Source organism: Ambystoma mexicanum, chromosome 11 (assembly GCF_040938575.1).
Source record: "Ambystoma mexicanum isolate Mex_15411 chromosome 11, UKY_AmexF1_1, whole genome shotgun sequence".
Classification (NCBI taxonomy): domain Eukaryota; kingdom Metazoa; phylum Chordata; class Amphibia; order Caudata; family Ambystomatidae; genus Ambystoma; species Ambystoma mexicanum.
In genome coordinates this window covers 827009961-827030951 of record NC_090934.1, presented here as the reverse complement: position 1 = coordinate 827030951, position 20991 = coordinate 827009961, and the positions used below count along the sequence as shown (strand labels likewise).

The 20991-nt window shown below is 46.3% G+C and overlaps 1 protein-coding gene across 1 annotated transcript in view; it reads right to left on the bottom strand.

The window, feature by feature from the left end:
- The window catches only part of NCR3LG1 (natural killer cell cytotoxicity receptor 3 ligand 1), a 722742-nt gene that overhangs the window by 515396 nt on the left and 186355 nt on the right, over positions 1-20991 (bottom strand). The window contains exon 3 of the mRNA XM_069623776.1: positions 12320-12646. Coding sequence (XP_069479877.1) covers positions 12320-12646 — 327 coding nt within the window. The remainder of the gene's footprint in view (positions 1-12319; positions 12647-20991) is intronic.

Below are 20991 nucleotides of genomic sequence, written 5' to 3'. Positions count from 1 at the left end.
GGATATCATCCACAGACTAACGGTCAGACCGAACGTCTCAATGCCAACCTTGAACAATATTTACGATGCTTTTGCAATAAAAGACAGGACAACTGGACAGGATTGCTTCCCATGGCTGAATTAACCTATAATAATACGTTCCACAATGCCATAGGAATGAGTCCGTTCAAGTGCACATATGGAATTCATCCTAGTTTCAAACCCCTGCCAGGCCTGGCAGCTTCCAAGATCCCAGCTGTGGAAGAACTTTTGTTCGAGTTAAACAAGACACACATAGAGGCTTTGGTCACCTTAAGAGAAAGTCAGAAGGAATAAAAAAGATATGCAGAGCTCAAATGCAGGTCCAACCCTGAATGGAAATCAGGGATGAAGGTATGGCTATCCACCCGATATCTTCCACGATGGACTCACTTGGGGAAGTTTTCCCCCAGATATCTGGGTCCCTTTAAGATTCTTTCTAAGATCAACCCAGTTACGTACAAGCTATTACTACCCAATAACATGAAAAGAATCCATCCAGTGTTTCATGTTTCCCTTTTGAAGGCTTATGTGGAAGACCCCTTTAAAAGGGCTGTTCGGAGAAGCCTTCTTCCCAAGCCCAAGGAGCTTGAAGAGTACGAGGTCGCCAGGTTAGTCGACTCCAGATACCACAAGGGCACCCTTCAATATCTGGTGCTATCCCGATTCAGAGAGGTCTTGGGAACCCAGAAGATATATTCATGCTCCTCGACTTCTCCAACAGTTTCACAGAAGGTACCCTGGCAAGCCGCACGGAGCCGGTTACAGAAGGCGGCATACTGTCATACACCGCCCCTGGAAGTGCTGGCAAAAGTGGAAATACATGTAACATGGTGGTCCAGAGTTCTACATTAACTCTCTAGTCTTTTTCTAACATGGCTGCCTACTGTTTATGTACGAGGATCTGGGATACAATCCTTGCGTTGTATCGTCTACGGTTCCTACTCAGAGTATCTGTGTTGTTTCCAGTGACTCGCTTCGGCTAACCAGCGCTCCATTTGCTACATCCTTCTCTGTTTTGTTTTCTCCTCACTCTGTTCTTTCCCCGTGCACTTGGGTGATTGTTCATCTCATTGAGGTATGTTGGTTTATATACTTTTGTTTTGCTTTGCTTACTAATTCACGCCTTTCTCTTACCTACTTCCCTGTTACTTTTTCCCACAGCTACTGAAGTCTTCTGACTCCGGTGGCTGTTATTTCTGATCTTGCACAAGTCTCGAATATTCTTACCTTTATGTTTGGCGCCGTCGTCACGTTCTGTATTTCTGTCTCTCATGACGTCTTTTCCTCCGCCTTTGCCTCCGATACTCAGCGTCCATGAGAGCACTGTTTCTTTTCTTCATTTCCTTTCTGCTCCTCGGCTCCTGTTGTTCATCTACTCCCTCAGAGCCATTTACTTCTGCTCCTTCTCGTTTAACGCCTTACCACTGAATCATTACCTTTCATATACGGCATTCTATAGCAAGGTTCATTTCTCTCTTACTGCTTTCCCTTTATCCTATTGGGTGTACTTACCTGTTCTTGCAGTAAGCCTTCTATCCTTCTACAGTATAAAGAAGGCAGTCAGCAGACCTAACTTCCTGTGGGACCACAATTCCCAGAGTTCTTCTCTACTTACCAAGAACCGGATTGTCACAGTGCTTAACAACTCCATCTGAAGACGAGATTTGGAATCAACTTCCGTATTCCATCTTCCAGGGTTTTTTCAGCCAGGAAGCTTTTTCCCTTAGACTTTTGGATCCTGCTCCCTGGGGTTCACCTGGTCTGGTTAAAACCTTCAGTCAAGGTGGCCTCCGAAGGAGCGCGTCCTTATCTTCATCAGAAGAAGGAGAAAAAACCTGCAGAACAAAGGAAGCCGCGAAGAAAGAAGACATCAGAAGCATTGGACAGTTCAATAGAGGATACAGGTGAGGAGGAGTGTGGGGTATTCACTCAGGAGTCTGACACCTTCTGCTTCTAGTAATCCGAGTCGAACGACCAAACCTCCAAAGACCGAGAAAATCACCTAGAACTTGATCATTTTCAACTGTTACTGGAAACCTGAGCTGACCTCAAACGCAGACTTCCTGGAGCTGATAACTTCATCAATCGACATGGCTCTACTAAAATATGACATCCCATTACTTCTAATATCTGGAGATTTAAACGCTGCTTGTGGTCTGCCCAACTTCACTACAACTGCACACAGACCAAAACCACCTCGAGAACAAAGATGGAAACTCTGGTCAGCAGCTATGAGACCAAGGAACTTGGTCTCTACAGAGTTGAACTGTCCAGTGCCAGAACCTGCAATCCCGACTTGGCGGCGAGGAAACCAAGCAGCCGACATTGATCACGTGTTTGTTTCTATGGAATTGGCATCACAAAACACGAGATTATCCAAACTAAAAACAGCGACCACAATCTGAGACCCATGACCTTCACAAGGGGATCAGAAACCCGGAGGCCAATGATGGGAGCAGAAGTAATGGTAAATAATGGCGGCAACCGACTTCGGATGAAACCCAACAACATAAAAACAATAACAGGGAAATACGTTATGCCACCAAGTAGAGGGAACGTGATCAAAGGCACAAATCAGGCGGACTTTGTGGCCTTACTTGACCATTTCAAACCTAAAAAATCAAATGGGAAAACCACAGACCAAGTGATGCGGCACTGCTACGATGAGACGCTGGTTGAAAAAACGTAAAATTATCAGACGTCTTAAAAAAGCAGCATCTAGGTCCAATTCAAGCAAACTAAAAACTGAAGCTAAGAACGCTACCCAAGAATATAAAAACTGGGTAGCGGGACGCAAGAGAACCGTCCTTCAGAATGACGGAGAGAACATGCTCAAAGCTTTGGCCAAGAAAAACTCGAGAGACTTTTGCCAGCTAATAAAAGAAGATCAAACAGCCACCCATGACACCCAACAGAACTATGTTAGTGAGTCACAATGGGAACAACACTTCCTGACCGTATTCAAAGACTGAGGAACCCCCTTAACTCCTGTGCCAGCGTTTAGTTCTGAACATTGGGACCTGGGCATAGGTCTAGAAGAGATCTAACTGAAAATCAAAAAGATCACTACATCAACAACACCAGGGCCAGACGGCCGTAGTAACGCAATGCTAAAAGAAAATTTGGAAGATTGGGCCACCTTCATAAAAGTCGTCTTTGACAAAGTCTGCAGAACACAGCAAATCCCCGGCTCGTGGAAGACAGCCACGATCATGCCCATCTTTAAAAAGGGGAAAAAAGACAAACCTCAAAATTACCGCCCGATCGGGTTACTGGACGTCATAGGCAAGATTTTCGGATCCTTCCTACTCACCAAACTAACCAGCTGGATTACCACCAAGGGCTAGTTTGACCCCTTCCAAACGGGTTTTATACGGAACATTGGGACAGCAGTGAACATTGTGCTATTAAACATCTTAAAAGTACAGAGCCACCAGGCGAACTCCAAAGAACAAATTACTTACCAACTGTAACGTTCTTTCGATTGGATGTTCCTCCCACGTATTCCTCATTTTATGATATTTGTATCCCAGCCTAAGCTGCTTCAGAAATTATAAAAAAAGTTTCACCAGGGGGCGCTGTTCAAGACCGCAGAGTCGAAGTCCCTCGAGGGCCGCCGTCGGGCATCTATGTCATCCGCTGTATAAAGGGCTCGAGCAGTGCCCGTTACCTCATTTCTGTTTTTACGGTGTTCATGGTCGCATCAGTTGATCAGGCTTTAAGTCTTCAGGCTCTTAAGGATGTCAGAGTGCAATTAGCGTAAACTGAACGGAGGGGTGGACTGTGAGGGTCGATGAGGAATACGTGGGAGGAACATCCAATCGAAAGAATGTCACAGTTGGTAAGTAACTTGTTCTTCGAATGGATTGTGTCCTCCCACGTATTCCTCATTTTATGATAGACTCCCATTACAGTGGTAATTTGGAGGTGGGAGTACCAGGAATTTTAATTGTGGACTGAATGAAGGACAGCTTTTGCAAATAGTCCTCCTTGGTAAGAAGTAGAGTCCAAGCAGTAATGCTTTATAAAGGTGTGCATTGACGACCGACCAAGTGGCAGCAGCACAAATATCCTGCACTGGGACACCCCTCTGAAGGGCCGTGGAAGTTGCCATGCCTCTGGTTGAATGAGCCCTCAATCCATCTGGAGGCTCTCTCCCAGCTAGATTATAGCATACAGAGATTGCTAAAATTATCCATCTGGATAGAGTTTGTTTAGACACTGCAAGGCCCAATTTGTGCCCAGTATATCCAACGAATAGTTGGTCACATTGTCGGAGATTTGCCAATCTGGAAATATAGAAACTGAGAGCCCTTTTTGGGTCCAGTCTATGTAATCTTTCTTTCTCCTTAATAGCATGAGGCGGAGGATAAAAGGAAGGTAAGACAATCTTTTGTGACAAATGAAAATCAGACACTATTTTAGGCAAGAATGATGGTTTAACTTTTAGGATAACCTTGTCCCTATGGAAAATGGTGTGAGGAGGCTTACAAGACAGTGCCTGCAACTCACTTACCCTGCGGGCTGATTGTTATAGCCACTAACAGAATTGTTTTAAGAGTGAGCAGTCTTAATGGACAAGAATGTAAAGGCTCAAAAGGAGCAAACATGAGACATTTTAAGACTAGATTTAAATCCCAGATGGGCACTTGAAAAGGTGTCAGAGGGTATACATTTGTCAATCCTTTCAAGAATTGAATGACTAGAAGCATTTTAAAATAGGACACCTCTTCCGAGGAGCGCTTAAACATAGCTAGCACTGCCAAGTAACCTTTTATTGTTCCAACTTGGAGCCCCAAATTGGCTAAGTGTAAGAGAAAAGAAAGTACTGTTGGAGTATTACAAAGAAATGGATCCACATTCTTATCCCTGCACCAGTTACTGAACTTGTTCCAACAACACCGGTACAGGGATTTTGTTGCTGGTCTTCTGGCCGAAAGCAAAATCTCCATTACGTCATCCGGGAGGTCCCAATCCTTATATCTTAGCCTCTCAGAAACCATGCGTGAAGGCTGAGTGTCGTGACCTCTGGATGGAGAACCCGAGCTTCCTCTTGCGAGAGAAGATCCTCTCTTTGTTGAAGGCATATTGGAGGTCAGATGGACATGTCCAGAAGGTCCGGGTCCCACGCGCCCTGGCCCAATGCGGGGCAATTAGGATCATGGTTTTCCCGAACTTTCTCAACCTCCTGCTTATGTGAGGAATCACAGGGACTGGAGGAAACGCGTAAAGAAGTGGAAATACCCAGTCCACTACAAACGCATCCCCTAGAGCTCCTCTTGGGGGAAATTCCCTTGAGCAGTACAGTTCGCACTTACGGTTGGCACCGGTCGCGAACAGATCCACGTGAGGGGTTCCCCAAAGGGCGAAGATCTCTTGAAGGACTTCCTGAGCTAGTTCCCATTCGTGGGAGACTGTGCTCTGCCTGCTTAGAGCATCCGCCACAGTGTTTAGCTCTCCGGCTAAGTGAACTGCCGATAGAGAGATTTCTTCTTGCATTGCCCAGAACCAGAGCTGCATTGCCTCTCTGCACAGTGGGAGTGATCCTACACCTCCTCTTTTGTTGAGGTAGTACATGGCCACTGTGTTGTCTGTCATTATTAGGACATTCTTTCCCTGTACAGAGGGCAGAAAGGCCTTCAGCGCTAGTCTGATTGCTCTCAGCTCCAAAAGGTTGATGTGTAGTTTGGGCTCCGATGGAGACCAACGACCGCTGATTATCAGATCATTGGTGTGGGCTCCCCACCCTGTGAGTGAGGCGTCCGTCACTACCATTATCTCCGGCCATGGTTGCCAAAAAGGTTCCCCTTTGAGGATATTCTCCTTGCAAGCCCACCATAGGAGATCTTGAGCCACTTTGGTCGGGACTTGTAGATGAACTGACATCTCCCCTGAAAACTGGGACCATTGAGTCCTGAGGGCCCACTGAAGGGATCTCATCCTCAACCTTGTCTCTGGCACTAGAAAAATGCAGGACGCCATGAGGCCTAGCAACCTTAGAAAGTGGAATGCCGGTAGATGTTGGGCATTTTGAAACTTCATTACCATCTGCAGAATGTGGTGAGGTCTCTCCTCGGGAGGCGAGGCTTTCCCTGAGGAAGGGTCCAGGATTGCTCTGATAAATTGGAGTTTTTGGCTTGGAATCATTTGTGACTTCTTGTAATTGAGGGAGAAGCCCAGACTGTGTAAGAAGTGGCAGGTCAAGGCCAGATGTTCCTGTGCTCGATCGGATGAACTCGCCCTGATTAGCCAATCATTCCAGATAAGGGTAGACGAGAATCCCCCTTTTTCTGATACTCGCTGTCATCACTGCCATCAGCTTGGTGAAAACCCTCGGGCGGAGGTTAGCCCAAATGGTAGAACCCGAAACTGATAATGAGAACCACCAATTGCAAACCTCAGGTACTTTCTGTGCTTGAGATGGATTGGCACATGAAAGTAAGCATCCAGAAAGTCCACTGAAACCAGCCAGTCCTGAAGCTGAAGGGCCTGGAGGATCTGAGAAAGGGTCACCATCTTGAACTTGTCATTCCTGAAGAATTTGTTCAAATTTCTCAAGTCCAAGATGGGTCTCAATCCTCCGTCCTTTTTGGGGATGAGAAAATAGGGGGAGTACCAACCCTTGTTCCTTTCCACTACAGGTACATGTTCTATTGCACCTTTCTCTAGCAGGGTTAAAACCTCCTTCACAAGGAGCGGGTCTGGAGTTTTGACAGAGTTGGCTCCCGGTGGATGATCTTGAGGTCTTCGTTGAAAAGGAAGGCAGTAACCATGGGTCACTATCTCTAGTGCCCAGGCATCTGACGTAATACCCCACCATTCGTCCAGATACCGAGTGATTCTGCCTCCCACAGGGGTGTTGTGGGTTAAGACCTCAAAGTGGCTTTGCAGCGGCTGCAGCAGTGGCTGATCTAGCACCTCTCCCTTTTCCAACACGAAAGGGTTTTCTTTGTTGGCCTCTCTGACTAGCCTGCCCTCTCCCTTTTCCAAAAGAGGAATAGAAGCGAAAAGGGTGACTCTTCCAGGAATATGAGCCTGCGTAAGAGTGTTGCTGAGGTTGTCTTATAGCGGCGTTGAGTGATTTTGCTGCCACTTTCGAGGTCTGCAGCTTCTCCAAGCTCTCGTCCGCCTTGCTGCCAAAAAACCTCAAGCCGTCAAAAGGCATATTAAGTAATCTAGACTGCACATCAGGTGCAAAGCCAGATTTCCTTAGCCATGCGAATCTGCGTAAGACTGTGCTAGATGCCATGGACCTGCTCATACTATCCGCAGTGTCCAATCCTGACTGAAGGCATTCCTCCATAGCCTCTTCACCATCCTTCACTATAGCCAGAAAACCATCCCGTTCTTCACCTTCCGGGATGCGTTCAGCCGCTGATGACATGCAGTCCCACAGGGTATAAGTAAATCTTGCTAATGTGCAAGTGACATTAGTTGATTTCAGGGACATGCTTCCCGAAGAAAAAGCTTTCCGGGCCCAAGCATCAACTTTTTATCGCCCCTGTCTGGTGGTATTGATGGGTAAGCTGACTGCCTAGTGGAGGTTTCAGCTTGCACCAACAGACTTTCAGGAGATGGGTTTTTGGATAAATATTCTGGATCCGACAAGGCTGGTCTATATTTTGGTACCAGTTTCTTATTTACTGCTGCAATTGAATCTGGAGTATTCCAATTTGCCATTACTCTTTTTTGTAGAGCCTTGTGGAATGGGAGAACAGGATCTTTCAAAGGACCCTCACTAAGGATGTCAGTCATGTCATCCTGGTCAAAATCCAGGGAAGCCGCTTTACAACCCATAAAATCAATGACCCTTCCCATACGATTTCTATAACTGGGATCAGCATGATCTGTGGGGTCTGGTCTTTCAAAATCCACTTCAGGTGAAGTGTCTAAGCCACTTGCATTTTGAAGACAGTCATAAAGGTCTGTTAGTTTAGACTGTGGGTCCACTAGTTCTTCAGGAACTTCCCTGGTTCCAAATCTAACTCCAGCCAGAGTGACATCCTCTTCAGAGGAATGTTCTTCATATATAGAAGACATGGACCTAAAAAATTCCTGTCTTGGTTGTGGGTGGAAAGTTTTTTCAGGCAAGGAAGGTGGAAATTGCCTAGGTATGGATAATGGCGTCGACTTGGGTCTTGGTATCAACGAAGGCCTTGATAAAGGCATCAAAGGCGTCGATAGGATAGATGCTGGCTTCGACGGTGTTGAAGGAGGCTTCGATGCTGTCAAAGGAGGCTTCGATACAGCTAAAGATGTCAACGTCATTTTTGTCTCAACGCTATGGTCGTCAACGGTGTCGAGTCGAGTTTTGTTTTCGACTTCGACGTCGATGCCGATTCCTTAAGCCCCGATTTATGCACCGAAGGCTTAGACTTAGTGCGAGGCGTCAGGGAACTTTCCCTTGAAGACACTCTCGACTCTTTTTCTACCCTTGAGTGTTTGGATCTTGATTTTCCTCTGTCACTTTTAGAGTGAGTAGAGGCATGATCACCACGTGGCAACTTCGAGGGGGTCTGGGCCGCATTCTCAAATATTTTGAGCATCGAAGCCCTGAAGGTCTCCCATTTTTCTGGGGAATCGTGCTTTGAAGGGTAAGTTACTCTCCTCTCAGAAGAGGACGAGGAGGAAGAAGACCTATGATGTCGCTTTCTTGACTTTTTCATCGAAGATGAGGAAGACTTTCTCGAGCGACTTTCCGATCTCGACCTTCTCGACTTGTGACGAGATTTTCTACCGGATTCATCCGAATCCTTTTGTCTTTTCGAAGACTTATATTTTTCCTCCCCACCGCCATCTTAACTCTGCGTTCCCTAAGAGCCTTATTTGACACTCATCAACCCGATGGTCTGGGCTGAGGCACCAGAGGCAATTCCGATGGGGGTCGGTTACAAACATCTTCCTGCCACACTTCAGATTTTTTTTTTAACCCTGTCTTGGGTGTGGAGGGAGTTGAAGACGAAACATTGTCAAAGAAATCCTTGATGCGCCATTCGTAACACAAAGAAATTGAGTCGGAAAAACGGAACTGAGGTAACGGGTGCTGCCCGAGCCCTTTATACAGCGGATGACGTTGACGCCCGACGGCAGCCCTCGAGGGACTTCGACTCTGCGGTCTTGAGCAGCGCCCCCTGGCGAAAAAATAAAAAATAATTCCGAAGCAGCTGAAGCTGGGATACGAATATCATAAGATGAGGAATACGTGGGAGGACACAATCCATTTGAAATATATATTATCTGCGTAGACCTAACCCAAGCTTTTGACAGGGTAAATAGACAAAGACTTTGGCAAAAACTTCTGAAACTAAAGTGCCTGCAAGAAATCTTGGACCCATTAATGCAACTACACTCTGACACCACGGTCAGAGTTCGTCTAAACAGAGGAGGCCTTCTAAGCATGCCAATCCCAACCTGGAGAGGGGTCAACAGGGCTGTCCTCTGGTCTCTGGCCCCTGCCATCTACAACTTTTACATTGCCGACCTTCCCGATTTCGAACCATCAATTCTGTCATTTTGGCCTAAGCTGGGGAAAACTAAATTAACAAGACTTCTCTACGCAGACGACTTGATCATGATCGATCAAACCGTAGTAGGCCTCCAGAGACAACTGGATAGCCTCTACCACTACTTGCTCGAAAACAACTTGGAGACAAACGAAAGTAAAACTAAAATCATTTGCCCACAAAAAGCTAAAAAGAAAAAGAGCAAACCAAGTTGGTTCTTGGGCGATAAAAAGATCGAGGAAGTGTACTCCATCAGATATCTTGGAGTCACCTAACAGCCCCACAGAGGTATCGGCACAAGACTTCCTAAAGAACAAGTTCACAGTCTTGATAACACAGGGCCGGTTGATGGATAAAAGATTTGGGAGATTCTCCGTCATCGGCCTAGTTAACTTCTACAGGAACAAGGTGGTTCCGACCATAACATATGGAGCCGAATGTCTGATCCACATGCCGATTGAAATATGGTCAACACTGGAAGGTAAGTTCTGGCGATCCGTCCTAAACTTACCAAACTCAGCTGGAACCTGTTAGAATCAGAAATGAGCTAGCCCTAACCTCATTGGAAGTGATCGTGGAATGGAAGGTACTAAATTTATATCGAAAAACACTGCCTCCTTTTTGTGCATCAATATTAGAAGTGATCGACGACGAAATCGCCAAAACCTCAAAAAGGGTCCTGAACACTTGGGTTAGCAGTCATCAAAAAATACTAGAGGAAGTTGGATGCTCGGAAAAGGATTTGGTCACGAACCCCTTCAGAATCTGAAAAAAGCTCTTTGAACCTGACTGGATCAAAACAACCAAGAAAGCAAGTCAAAGTAGCCTGGCGGTGAAACTTCCCCGCAATTCCAGTAAAATTGAACCATCGGAGAGGCTACCTGAAGAGATTTCAAGACAGGACATTTAGAGATACCTTCCTCAGAATGAGACTAAACCTGTTAAAGACTAACAAAATTAACTACATCCAAGGAAGATGTGCCTCTAAAAGCTGTCAGTTCTGTGCACCAACCGATGAGACCGAATCAATCAAGCATCTGTTAATGAGTTGTAAGAGATGTGAGTCCCTGAGAGAGTTACACCTGACTCCAATTTTGAATAACCACACAACAATGGACATAGAGGATTGTTGGAGGACACATATGTGTAGAGCAAACCAAAACGACCACTGCTTCGGTCTCTGTGTGTTACGCTCACCTGGTATCCACGGGGACGCCACCAGCCAGTTGGTCGTTGGTGCCCTTCCCAATGATTCCCTGATGTGGTCTCGGTGTAGATGGGATTGCTCCTGCAAATGAAGACTATATTAGGACTGGGCTACCAAGGTAAGTTTTCCCCCACCTCCCTTGTGTTTCCAGCCCCTCCAGGTTCTCTTCTCACCTGGTTGTCGGAATCGGTGGGCTCTCCATCCTGCTCTCTGGGCAGGGGCGCGTTGTCTTTTGTGGGCACGGGCAGTCCAGTTACTTCACTGACTGCTGCTCTTGTAGTGTCTTTCAGGTAGGTCTTATTGCGATTGATGGCGTTGTAATTCTTGCATGCCTTTTCTCTGTTCTAAATGTCTCTTTTTTTATCTCCCTAGGAGCGCGGAGTGTCCGCTTGGAGAACTGGATATGCTGGTTCTCACCAGGAGATGATGGCACGCTATAGCGCTATGATGCGGTAAGGAGGCGCTTTGCGTAGCGCAGCGATGTCTTGTCCTCACTGACCTGTGCTTTTCTCTTTTCGTAGGTCGCAGTGAGTTCCCAGCGCAGATGGAGTTCCAGAGCTATGTCGGGCGAAAAGCAACCAACCAGGTAAGTCTTTAAGCGCTTTGTGGTTGTAATGTCTCCACTACCTCCTTTAATGATGTCTTTCTCCTTTTCTCAGGTCCTTCGATCCGGGCGGTGAACTCCACCAACAGAGCTGCCCAGGAGCTGCGAGCCGTGAAGGATGATGAATGCAGGTAAGATTCTTCTGCTAACGATGTTCTTGGTTTTTCTGCAGGTCCGGAATTCACCAGGCTTGTGAGAAAGCTGGACACGGTGAGCGTCACGTTGCTAGAAGCAAAGTAACGCGAAGCGTGTTGTCTTGTTCGGGTGTGGTTTAAATAGCCACTGTAAAGTAGTCCAGATAAAGTAGTCCCTAGGCCACCACACCCAAAACACTAGACTGCATAGCTTGGTTCTAGGAATCAAGCTATGCGGATGCCTCCATGTTGGCTGAAAGCCTAAACAAAGTAGTTCCTCAAGCAGATGTCTTTCCTTACTGATACCCCAAGAGGGCCTGAGAAGTGGATACCAGGCCTTATTAGTGATCCGAGCCCTGATTCCACCTGGCCAATGGGCTTGCCAGAGGGGATCAGGGCTGAGGGTCGTGACACTGCGATGAAGTCTATTACTCTAAACCTTGTGTAACATGTAGACGTTTGAGGAACTTTGATCAAAGACGTATCTCTGAATTCATCCTTTTCTTTTCTCTCCTCCTTCTTTTTTCTGGATTGGACGAAGCGGACACAGTGATGTTAAATGTCTTTTTTGAAAAAATTGTTAATTCAATTAACTCAAATAAAATAAAATAAATAAAAATATTGCATTGCTATAATACCTATCATGCACCTAAAAATACAAACAGCAGCACATAAAATACATCCAAAATCACCGATTGCAGGCCCTTATTACATACACGCTTTTCCAATGCTTGTTTTTAAGGCTTGGAAGTGAGAGGGATGAAGGCTATTCTGAAATCAATCCAGCGCATTCATGCATTACTATTTTATTAGAGTTCAGTTATATTTGATAGCAATTTATGGAGCTTACCTTTAATTTTCAGGGTGGCATTCAGTTGTAACGGGCTGGGCAGTGATCGGTGCTCCACAAAACACATGTAGACATTGTGATTATCGTCAAGGGATGGGTGGAGCCTCAAATTACTTGTAACATTAAATGTGCCGTCTGGGTTCTTCTCCGGAGGCGCAGTGCAGATATCTTTTGAGATGACATCAGCCTTCTCTGTGTTCTTCAAAAAGGCTTTCCAGTGTATTGTAATCGATGGAGGATACAGCCCGTAAATGAGACATGCCAGGGACTTTTCTGTTCCATGTTCCAATTCAATTTGCGTATCCGACAGGCATGCCTTTGGTTGAGCTGTGTGAAAATAATATTGCAATCAGCGTTCACATGTTTAAAGTGTTCCACTAATATCCTCATAATAAAGAAAGCAATATGGTCACAATCATGGTGATACTTGCAAGCCCCAGCAATTCATGCATGTTCAAGCAAATGTGCTTACCCTGTAACTGTCGCACTGCTGCTACTTAGGTTCCTCCTATTATGAGCCAGTGAATTTCACAACTTTGCCTTTTAGTTATCATTTATTTATGAGCATTTTCATCAAACCCTGTTTGCAAGAACCTGACCTCCTCTTCAGAGGCAGTCAGAATGCCCTACAGTGGCAAGATTTGCAGCAGAAAAGAATGCTATGCCCACACACTCTGCAGAAAGAGTGGGGTCTGTCTGCTTTATGGAAAGAGAACACTATCCTTCAGCACCTGGCAAGTTTACAACTGGAAAGCAAAGGTTCTGGAGACCTACCCTAGAATATCCAGGTACCAATTCCTATTACCCTTTTGTAAATGCATAACAATAAACATCATCAATACATTCCAGCAAAACAATAAAGGCGATGGCTGGAAACGTCCAGAATTAATCATAACCTCTGAGATTGCTTTGGGCAACCCTCCAGACTATCGTTCTTCAGCCTGCCAAGCCATCACAGAAAGTGGAAAGACTATATGCAAATCAGTCCCACTCCAGAAAGAGCAGCCCAGCCCGAAAGGCTTTGTCACACCCCTTCTGCACAAGATCACAAGCAATTCCAGACATGTTTCAGCCTCACTGGGCATCCTCAGTCATTTGTAGATTGGGTGTCTAGGCCCAGGAGACACTGGACTCATGTCATGGTATGCTCGTCCCACTTGGAGGGACACACACAAATCAAAACCGTTGATGGCTGCAACGTCTAGAATTTATCTTAACCTCTGGCATTGCTCTGAGCTACCCTCCAGACCATTGTTCTTCAGCCTGCCAAGCCATCATAGAAAGTGGAAAGGCTATATGCAAATCAGGTCTTGTCCCACTCCAGAAAGAGCAGCTCAGCCAGAAAGGCTTTGTCGCACCTCTTCTGCACAAGATCACAAGCAATTCCAGACATGTTTCAGCCTCACTGGGCATCCTCAGTCAGTTGTAGCTTAGGTATTAGGGGTGTCACGGTATTAGTTTTATGACGGTACAATAATCTTCTTGCCAAATGACGGTATATCATGGTTATCGCAGTATAGCAGGTGGAGTTAACTAATCTTAACAAATATTTACTAAAAGGTCATAAATTGTCAGATTTATCATCACAAACAAAACCATGCACCCAGGGCCAGAATTGGGCTTTTCAACATACTTTCCACTGAAATGCCACCCCTTGCTTGCACCAAACACAAACGCACGTGTGGAGAGGAGGGGGAGGTGGGGCCCTGCTGCGACTGGCAAAGCAAACTGAATAGCTTTTCTTAAGTGGTCATTTAGGCTTTTAGCTCCCCCACTGGCTACTGGTGAAGATGAACATGTTGCCAAATTGATAATCTGCATGCCACAGATCAATGGAGTCTGATGGTAGTATACGCTTGTGCGCATACACACACACACGCACTCTCTCTTTACGTTACAGCCTTTAGTTTACTTCTGGGCCAAAAGGTGTTCAGTAATCACGGACAAGTTACCCTTTGGTATGGCAGCAGGGAATACCCACAGAGATGATTAAATTTCACAGTGTGATTTATTATATGTAAATTCAATGATAGAACCAGGGAAATCCGCCATTGTCATATGTTTAGAAAACATTATCCATTATAAATATATAAACCCCAAAGCCGCCAACCCAAAGTCCCGGGAGGATAGGTCAGCGGCAACGTGCGTGCCTTGGAAGCAAGACGACACGAAGCAACACAGGTTCGATCCCTGGGTCCGCGATTAGAAACCTCTGGGTGTTTAAGCATGTTATAAATACGCAACTAAGACAAAAACAATTACGCAACAAAATAAACAAAACCAATTTCTTTAACAGCGCCTCGATGCCCTGGGGCTGTGTGAGCGCTTTAAAAAAAAAATGTAAATAAAAAAAAGTAAACCCCTTTCCTTCTTGGCACTGTATTTATTCTTCCTATTGCTAACATGTTGATTTTGTGTCAGGCACGTGTGGTTTATGGAATGGCATTAAAAACTGCTCAAACTGAAACTACTTGGCAGACGGCACATCCAACAGTGCAAGACCAAGACTGCGCAGAACTTGCTTACTGCAGCCTTTCCAAATCAGATTTAAAAGCACACTTAACGGTATGAACGGTATACCGGTATAAACAATGTGACGGTTATTATTGTTCAATTAAGTGGTTCACAGTATCTTTAACGGTATACCGTAATACCGTTACATCCCTACTAGGTATCTACGCCCAGGAGACACTGGACCCATGTCTTGTCATGCTCGGCCCACTTGGAGAGACACACGCAAATCAAAAGCATTGATGGCTGGAACGTCTAGAATTAATCTTAACCTCTGGCACTGCTCTGAGCAACACTCCAGACCATTGTTCAATAACTTCCCTATACAGTTTTCATCACAAAAACAACCGACATTTAGACTTGCAATATGGAGTTTATGTATTCACATAAGCAGAAACACAAGCAATGCTCTCACATATCTTTTTAGCACGTATGTATCTTTATACTATTGCAGAGATAATATGTGTGCATTAAAAACACTAGCCAAACAATAAGTCATCCCTAAAATTAACAATAATGTACTTGAATAATGTCCCTGCACCCTACTCTTCTCCCATTCACTTCTATGAATCTAGAGCCTACAGCCAATAAACAATGTGTACAGCCAACTGGCGCAGTAAAACTCTGGATACACTCATAGTAGTGCTGTCATGAAAGGTGAGGCAGTAGTCATGTGATATTTCTTATGGAAACGCTAACTCATTTATTGAAGGGATAGAACCCTGTCAATTGGCTACTAAGCGCAATATACGAAAAGCGACCTCAAGCCTTGTATAAAAACACAGACACAAGTGTGGCCACCCAACTGTTGTACTCCTCTCTTCCATCCACCAATGCATGCTGGGGTTCATTTATCTTGGCCAGAAGAACAGGGGGGAGGGGCAAAGACGTTGAAGTAAGCTATGCCCAAACCTGCACAATGCTACAGCTCACTGCTTTCACAAACAACAGTGACATCTCAAGAGCTAGACTCCAAGAAATGCTGTATGGCCACTCTTAATTCAACACCATGGACAGCAAATGATGGATTAAAAAAATATTATTCTAACTGAAGAATATATAGGAGAAAATTATTATTAAAATTAATGAAATGGCAAAATGCCAATAACTTAGAACCAGGGTGTATATTTACATCGCCCACAAACTTCTATTAGAACAGCTACTCTTCCCACCTTGCCCAAGCCAGTCCTGTCAGCTCTGCCACTCAATGGATGTAGAGACTGCTCACCAGGTGTCCAGGAAGCTCTATCTGACCACTCCCCTTTTGGAGAGCGCCATACAGAATTTAACCAGGCTTACTGTTAATCACATGAACACTAAAAGCCAATCCTGCTTTCACTTTTCTGCAATATCATGGTGCGTAGTGCAGCAATGCAATGCCTCACGGTGTCATAGTGACACTTCATTGTTGTGGGGATTCACAGTGCTGTGCCTTCCCATACTTATACACTATGGCTCTTGAGAAGGGTTGAATCATGTTCTCTTCTTGTACTATCTTATGTTATGTGGCATTTATATAACGCCCTACATATCATTGGTATGATCTCAAAGCGCTTGTGGGTTGAACACCCTTGGGGACCATAGTCCAGGTCAGTCGAGAGAGTAGGGTAGAATACAGTGCTTGGGTGCACTCAATATGTGTGCATCCAGTGTGATTTGCGTGATGGTGGCTGCATGCTAACGCTAGATGCAGTGGTAGTGAGAGATCAGTCGAATATGTGCAATCAGGTGGTTGGTCTCCGAGACTGCATTCTGGCGGCACTAGGCCTGTGTAGGACGTTTATGTATGCAGCTAGGCTGATTTCTCATGGGGTATAGCTGCGTTCTAACAGGTTGTTGAGGTGTTCATGTAGAATTGTTTGTATGTGTGCAGCTAGGCTGAAATTGATCGATGGGTACAGCTGCGCTCTATTGTTTCTTGGTGTAAAGTGGAGAGTGAACATAATGGTAGGAGAGGTGAGTATCTAGAGAGGATGATTTGCTCTTAGGAGCCCGCTGTTCCTGATTACTTTTGGGTCAGTATGAGCAGGTAGTGATCGTCTTCATGTTTCGCGGTAGTGGTAGTCTGAGGTAGATTCACAGGTTGGACCGGAGTAATTTATGATTTGCACGGTCTGAGGTCATTATCCTTAAACTCTGCACTATGTGTCAGGAGCCCATCTTCCGGGTGCCTGGTTGTTGCAGCAACGTAGTCCTACCAAGGGAGTGCTGCTAAGGGACAGCCTGGACAGAGTTATTGTTGAGCCTGGTCGTTTTAGTGCCTTGGGTTTGTTCGTTTTTTAGGTATTTAGTCGGGCAAGGTAGGGAGTGAATGGGTATGATCAACTTGAGGGCGCGAGAGGCTACTAGGCCTGTGTAGTAGTAGTATCGGCAAGTGGAGAGTCAGCAGATGCATATCCTAGAGCCTGCAGGACAGTAAGGCTGCCAACTGTGGCCTCACAGTTCCTAATTCCGCTTTGATGTCTTATTGGTCGGTTTCTGTGGTCCCCTCCCATGGTATCCTTAGGAATGCTTGTTGGCCGGCTGTACTCATGATTCTAGTGGTGAGTTTTGGCGGCCTTAGACGGTCCTAATCATGGTTTATGGAAAAAGCCAGGTTTTTATAGCTTTATGGAAGGCCATGTAGTCTTGGGTGTGTCGAATGTGGGGAGGGAGTGAGTCCAACAGAGTTGGAGCCAAGATTGAGTAGGCAGACCCTCCAAGCCTGGTTGAATTGGAGGCTAGAATCACTAGTAAGAGTGCAGTGCTTGACCTTAGGGCGCGTGATGGGTGGTAGGGTGTAATCTTCTCTTGTAAGTATGCTGGACCAGTTTTGTGCACTACTCAGTTGGTAATGCATAGGATTTTGAAAGTGGCCATTCATCCAACAGGGAGCAGAGAGTGGGGGGGGGGGTATGATCCCTGCGTCCCTGTGCAAGAAGGAATCTGGCAGCAGCATTTTGGGCTCTTTGGAGTTTTTTAGTTGGTATGCCGGTGTACCAAGATATAAGGAGTTGCATAGTCCAGTCTCGACATAACAGTGGACATAATAACGGTGAGTTGGTTGGGGTAGGTGAGGTAGGGAAAAATGCATTTTAGGAGCTTAAGGTGGTAGTGAAAGGATTTTGATACATTATTGATCTGATGGGAGAGGGTTAAGACCCAGTCCATTGTGCAGCCAAGATATTTGACTATCTTGAAAGTAGGAGGGGGGATGCCATGGGAGTGGTTGCAGAAGAAGGGCAATGTTGCCACACACCATGATCTGAGTTTTATCTGGGTTCAGAAGGAGGTGGTTTCTTGTCATCCATCGGTCAATGTCTCTGAGGCAAGCTTCAAGGTCGGGTAATGGGTTGAAGCTTGTTTTGGGATTTATCAGGATAATTTGGGTATCATCAGCGTAGTTGTAGCAGGTGAGGATGTGCTCGTGGATGATCCCTGGTAGAGTGGTCAGACAGAGGTTGAAAAGGAGAGCAGAGAGGCAGGCACCATGTGGTAATCCAGTGTTCACAGTGCAAGCGGTTGAGAGAAAAGCAGATCGAAAAGTGATTTATTTCCTGTTGTTGAGGAATGAAGCAATCCATTTGAGTGCCGAGCCTCGGATTCCTAGGGAATGGAGTCGGTCAAGTAGGATAGAATTGTTAACAGTGTCAAAGGTGGCTGACAAGTCAAGGAGAACTGAGTCTGTCGAGACCTTGAGATCATCCCAGATCGAGATCAGAGTGGTTTCAGTTCCATGGCACACCCTGAAGCCTGACTGAGCGGGGTCGAGTAGGTTGTTGGATTCTACGAAACGGTTGAGATGAGAGTATACAGCGCGGTCAATGATTTACACCAAGAATCGGGTGTTGTAAATCGGCCTGGAATTCTTAGGCTCAAGGGGGTCGAGGAATGCATTTTTCAGAAGAGGTTTGACATGCGCTATTTTAAAGGCCTCGGGAAAGATGCCAGAGGTGAGGGAGACATTTAGTATGGACTTTGCTTGTTCTCCTGCACATGTGGAGGAGAATATTTATTTCAGAAGAGAGGCTGTACAGGGGTCAAGGGGAGATCCGGAGGGTCTGCTGCCGAAGAGTAGATCAAGGAACTCGTCTCTCGAGATGGGGTTGAAAGAGTGGAAAGATGGCATTGCAGCGGTCCGAACAGTGGAGTCAGGATTTGGAGGTGCGGGGCGGTGGTGAGGGTAGAAAGTTTGGCATTAAGGGTGGCCATCCTGTCTAGTAATGTGTTGTAGAAATGAAAAGAGAGGGAGTCACAGAGCGTTTGCGTGGGTGTGGTTAGGGTTTCACAAATTTGGAGATGATGCTGTGGAGCTCTTTGCTGCAGTTGCGACAGTTCAGGATTTGTTTATTGTAATAGGACTTTTTGGCCTTTCCGATCTCGGATTTGTAATTACGGTGGTGGCGACGAACGTAAATCTGCTGAGAGGGATTTAGATGTTCGCCATTTGCAATCAAGAGAGCTATTTTGGCTTTAGAATGTCTTCATTTGGGACCTGAACCATTTGGAGGACGGTCCTTTGCGAGAGGCTGCGGGGAATGAGGGGGTGAGAGGAAGTAGTGATTCTTTAAGCCAGGAGTCAAAGGATTTGTTGGTTAATGGTCTATCTAAGGTCAGCGGTGCTGGGAGACTGCGTAGCAGGGCTTCAGCTAGATCAGGGAGTACCTTGACTTTGTTCCAGCATTTGTGATCATGTGTGCGGTTGGGGTGAGCGATGGGTGGAGAGGGTGCAGTGTGGACTGAGAAAGGGATGGCACAGTGGTCTGTCCAGATGAGCGGTTTGGGACTAGCTACAGAAACTAGGTCATAAGAGCTGAAGATTGCATCGAGGGTGTGACCTCCAGAGTGGGTTGGACCAGTGGTATGTCGGGAGAGGTTGAGTGCCTCTAGACTGTCGATCAGGAGTTGGGTCATGGAGTTGTTTGGCACATCAAACCAGATATTGAGGTCCCCCAGTGGTGTGAGGGTAGGGTGGCTTACCTGAATGGCAGCTAGTGAGTCACAGAGATTGTTGGCAAAATGCCTGTCATATCTGGGTGGCCTGTATATGAGTAGGAAGCTGTGAGTGATTGTTGACAGTAGAGAGAGTTTCACTAGAAGGGATTCACAGTTAGCATTGCATGGCTGGCTTTCAGTTAGTGAGATGGAGAAATGAGGTTTACAGAGGATCGCTACTCCGCTACCTCTGGAAGGTCTGTTGTGAGAGATATGCGAGTAGCCTGGGGGGAAAGGCTTGTCCACGACTGGTGCAAAATTGTCAGAGAACCAAGTTTCAGTGATGAAAATGAGGTCAGGATTGTCAGAGGATAGGAGGTCAAAGATGCTGTGTCTGTTTCTCGCCACAGAGCAGGCAGTGGAAAGGAGGCAGGTGACGTCATGAGGTGTGGCGGTTTTCCTGAAGCTTGTGGGTGCGACAGCTCGGTTGAATTGAGAGGGGGTGGGTAAAGTGTCAGTCGGTGAGTTGCAAGGTGTGGTCGGAACAGTGTGGGTGACTGAGGCTGACCGAGGGGTGGTAGTGGGGGTTCGTGCCACAAGTGCTCTTAGAGGGGGGTGAGTGGGTTAGGTTGATGGGGAGTGGCAAGAGTAGGCAGGTGGTGGGGTGAATTATGGGGGACAGCGGGGGTGAGTGGTACATGTGTGGTGTTAGTGTCAGACGAGTTGTTGAGTGTGGTTTGTGTCTGGAGGGAGCTAGGGGTTTAGGTATACTGAATGAGAGGTCGTGTTCAGAGAGGTGAAGATGGGCAGTGGCAGGTGGGGTGGGCCTGATGGCAGGGGTGGGAAAGGATGGGAGGTTGGACTGATGAAGAAATGGAGACTCATGGGAGAGGGCCGCTGACCCATTCTGTATTTTGTGCATTTGGCGGCAAGAGGAGTGTGAAAGAGTGCCGGAGGGTCAGACGGGGAAAGGGGATGAAGCAACGGTTTTAGAGAGGGAGAGATGTGCTACTTTGAGAGAAGGGAAAGGGGCTGAAGGGGATGTCTGTGGGTGGGGGTTCGAGTAGGAGTTGGGGGTGGGGGAACAGGGGAAGGTGGGTAGGGTGAGAGGGATTTGCAGGTGAAGCGGAGGAGTCGCCGAGACGTGCAGAGTTCATGTGTAGAGGAGGAGCCATGTACCCCCACCTCAACCACCTCACCTTTATTGCCTATATGTTGGGAGTCAGGATGTGTTCAGGTGAGCGTGG